At 46.6% G+C, this 2655-nt stretch overlaps 1 protein-coding gene across 2 annotated transcripts in view; it reads right to left on the reverse strand.

The window, feature by feature from the left end:
- Nucleotides 1-351: 351 nt before the first annotated feature.
- Nucleotides 352-2655, reverse strand: part of VMA21 (vacuolar ATPase assembly factor VMA21) — a 7606-nt gene continuing 5302 nt past the window's right edge. For both annotated transcript variants that reach the window (XM_017848141.1, XM_017848142.1), the window contains exon 2: nt 352-533. In XM_017848141.1, coding sequence (XP_017703630.1) covers nt 380-533 — 154 coding nt within the window. In that variant the 3' untranslated portion in view covers nt 352-379. The remainder of the gene's footprint in view (nt 534-2655) is intronic.

The following is a 2655-nucleotide window of genomic DNA, read 5'->3' on the forward strand; positions in this document are numbered from 1 at the left end:
GGTGGAAGTTGCAGTGAGCCAAGATTGCACCATTGCACTCCAGCCTGTGCAACAAGAGTGAAACTCTGTCTCAAAAAAAAAAAAAGACTTCAACATCAAAAAGGGGACTTCTTTCTCTCTTCCTTCCATTATCCGACACTAAAAGTCCATTCCCCCAAATTCTTCCTCCCATATCAGCCAATTCCTATTCTTTAAAGGGCACTAAGAGAAAGGATTTGCAAGCTATTTCACAGAAAACCATAAGAAAACTGTCAAGCTGAAATAACAAGTTATTTCATAAAGACTCATTATGAGCAATATGATTTTTTGAAAGGCTGAACAAGAAAAAAAAATAAGAATACCCAGTTTACAGATATAGAGGTCATAAAAGCACAGATTCTTAAATCAGGGGAAAACGTCTTGTTTTAATGGGTCTAAGATTACCTTCAAATATATAAGATTTAGTTGTGAAATATAACCCAATAGGAACAGTGATCATTAAAGCTGTGAAGAACAGGAGCGTCTTCAGTGTAGATGCTAATGAGCTTTCATTTCTGGAATAAAGTAAACAAAGAGAAAATCAGAACCTGCACAGCCATATCCAAACGCTCTTATGTCCCTAAAACTATAAACATCCACAAATGAGATGCTATGTAGGAGGAAGATCACAGGCAGAGACTCGTAATCTGAAGATCCTAGAGAACCAGCTGTGGGTAGTGGGAATTTCTTGAGCTGGAACATGAAGATTATACACCACCTTCAGGGACTGTCATTCATATCCAGTGTGAGACAAAGCGTCAGGGCACCTCAGATCGACTGCCAACAAGCTGGGTGAACAAACTAAGTGAAGAAAATCAGTGCCCCTGCCTTTGGAACTAGAGCTTCTACCCAGGGAAGCCATGGTGGACAGTGGCACCAGTGCCCGACCCATGCAGCAACCATGTCCACCAGCACCAGACACCAGACCTGGGAATGCAGTAAGCACCATGGGTGGATCAACGCACCCTCTCTTGCTGGAATCGGAGCTTCCGTCAGGGGAAGCCACCAGCTTGCTGTCCTCCAGCATGAAACAGTAGACCAGGGAACTAAGGAGGCAGACACACCTGTGTGCCCTCCCGCACTGGAATCAGGGCTTTTGCCCAGGGAAGCCACTGTCACACCGGTCCCTGAGCCCATGCAGCAACCCTGACCACCAGCACCAGACACCAGACCAGGGAACTCGGCAGGCACCACGGGTGGATCAGTGTGCCCTCTCCTGCTAGAATCGTAGCTTCCATCTGGGGAAGCTGTCAGCTTCCTCTCCTCCAGCACCAGACAGTGGACCAGCAAACTAACCAGGTGGAGCTGCCACACACCAGCATGCCCTGCCCCACTGGAATCGGAGCTTTGGCCCAGGGAAGCCACTGCCACACCAGTCCCTGAGTCCATGCAGCAACCCTGACCACCAGCACCAGACACCAGACCACAGAAGGAGGTAGGCAGAGTGAATGGACCAGTGCGCCCTCCCCAGCTGGAATAGGAACTTCTGTTATGAGTGAAAAATCGAGCTAGAGGGAATACTTCCAAACATGTTTTAAGAGGCTCGAATCACCTTGATACCTAAGCCAGACAGACACAGCAAGAAAACTATAGGACAACATCATTGATGAACACTGGTGCAAAATTCCTCAATAACATATTTTCAAACCAAATTCAACAATTATCAGGCCAGGTGTGGTGGCTCACATCTGTAATCCCAGCACTTTGGGAGGCCGAGGCAGGCGGATCACTTGAGGCCAGGAGTTCGAGATCAGCCTGGCCAACACGGCAAAACCCAGTCTCTACTAAAAATACAAAAATTAGCTGGGCGTGGTGGCATGTGCCTATAGTCCCCGCTACTTGGGAGGCCGAGGCACGAGAATCCCTTGAACCTGGGAGGCAGAGGTTGCAATGAGCCAAAATCACACTCCAGTCTGGGCAACAGAGCAAGACTCTGTAACAAACAAACAAACAAAACCAATACAACATCCTGGCTAACACGGTGAAACCCCGTCTGTACTAAAAATACAAAAATTAGCTGGGTGTGGTGGCGGGCGCCTGTAGTCCCAGCTACTCGGGAGGCTGAGGCAGAAGAATGGCGTGAACCCAGGAAGCAGAGCTTGCAGTAAGCCGAGATCACGCCACTGCACACCAGCCTGGGCAATACAGCGAGACTCCATCTAAAAAAAAATAAATAAATAAAAAATAAAAATAAAACCAATACATCAAAAAGATTATATATTATGATCAAGTAGGATCATCTCAGTTGATGCAGAAAGAGCACTTGACAAACTTCCGCATCCTTTTTACTGAGCTGAAAAAGAAATCAAGAAAACAATCTCATTTATAATAGCATTAAAAAAAATACTTAGGGGCCAGGCTCAGTGGCTCATGCCTGTAATCCCAGCACTTTGGGAAGGCTGAGGTTTGAGGCCAGGAGTTTGACACAAGCCTAGGTAACATAGCAAAAACCTACCTCTACAAAAAAATTTTTTTATAATTCGCTGGGCGTGGTGGCACGTGCCTGTAATCTCAGCTACTCAAGAGGCTGAAGTAGGAGGACTGTTTGAGCCCCAGAGTTCAAGGCTGCAGTGAGCAGTGATTGGGGCACTTTACTCCGGCCTGGGTGACAGAGCAAGACTCTATTTAAAAAAAAAA

Source organism: Rhinopithecus bieti, unplaced genomic scaffold (assembly GCF_001698545.2).
Source record: "Rhinopithecus bieti isolate Rb0 unplaced genomic scaffold, ASM169854v2 scaffold_31521, whole genome shotgun sequence".
In the NCBI taxonomy this organism is placed as follows: Eukaryota; Metazoa; Chordata; class Mammalia; order Primates; family Cercopithecidae; genus Rhinopithecus; species Rhinopithecus bieti.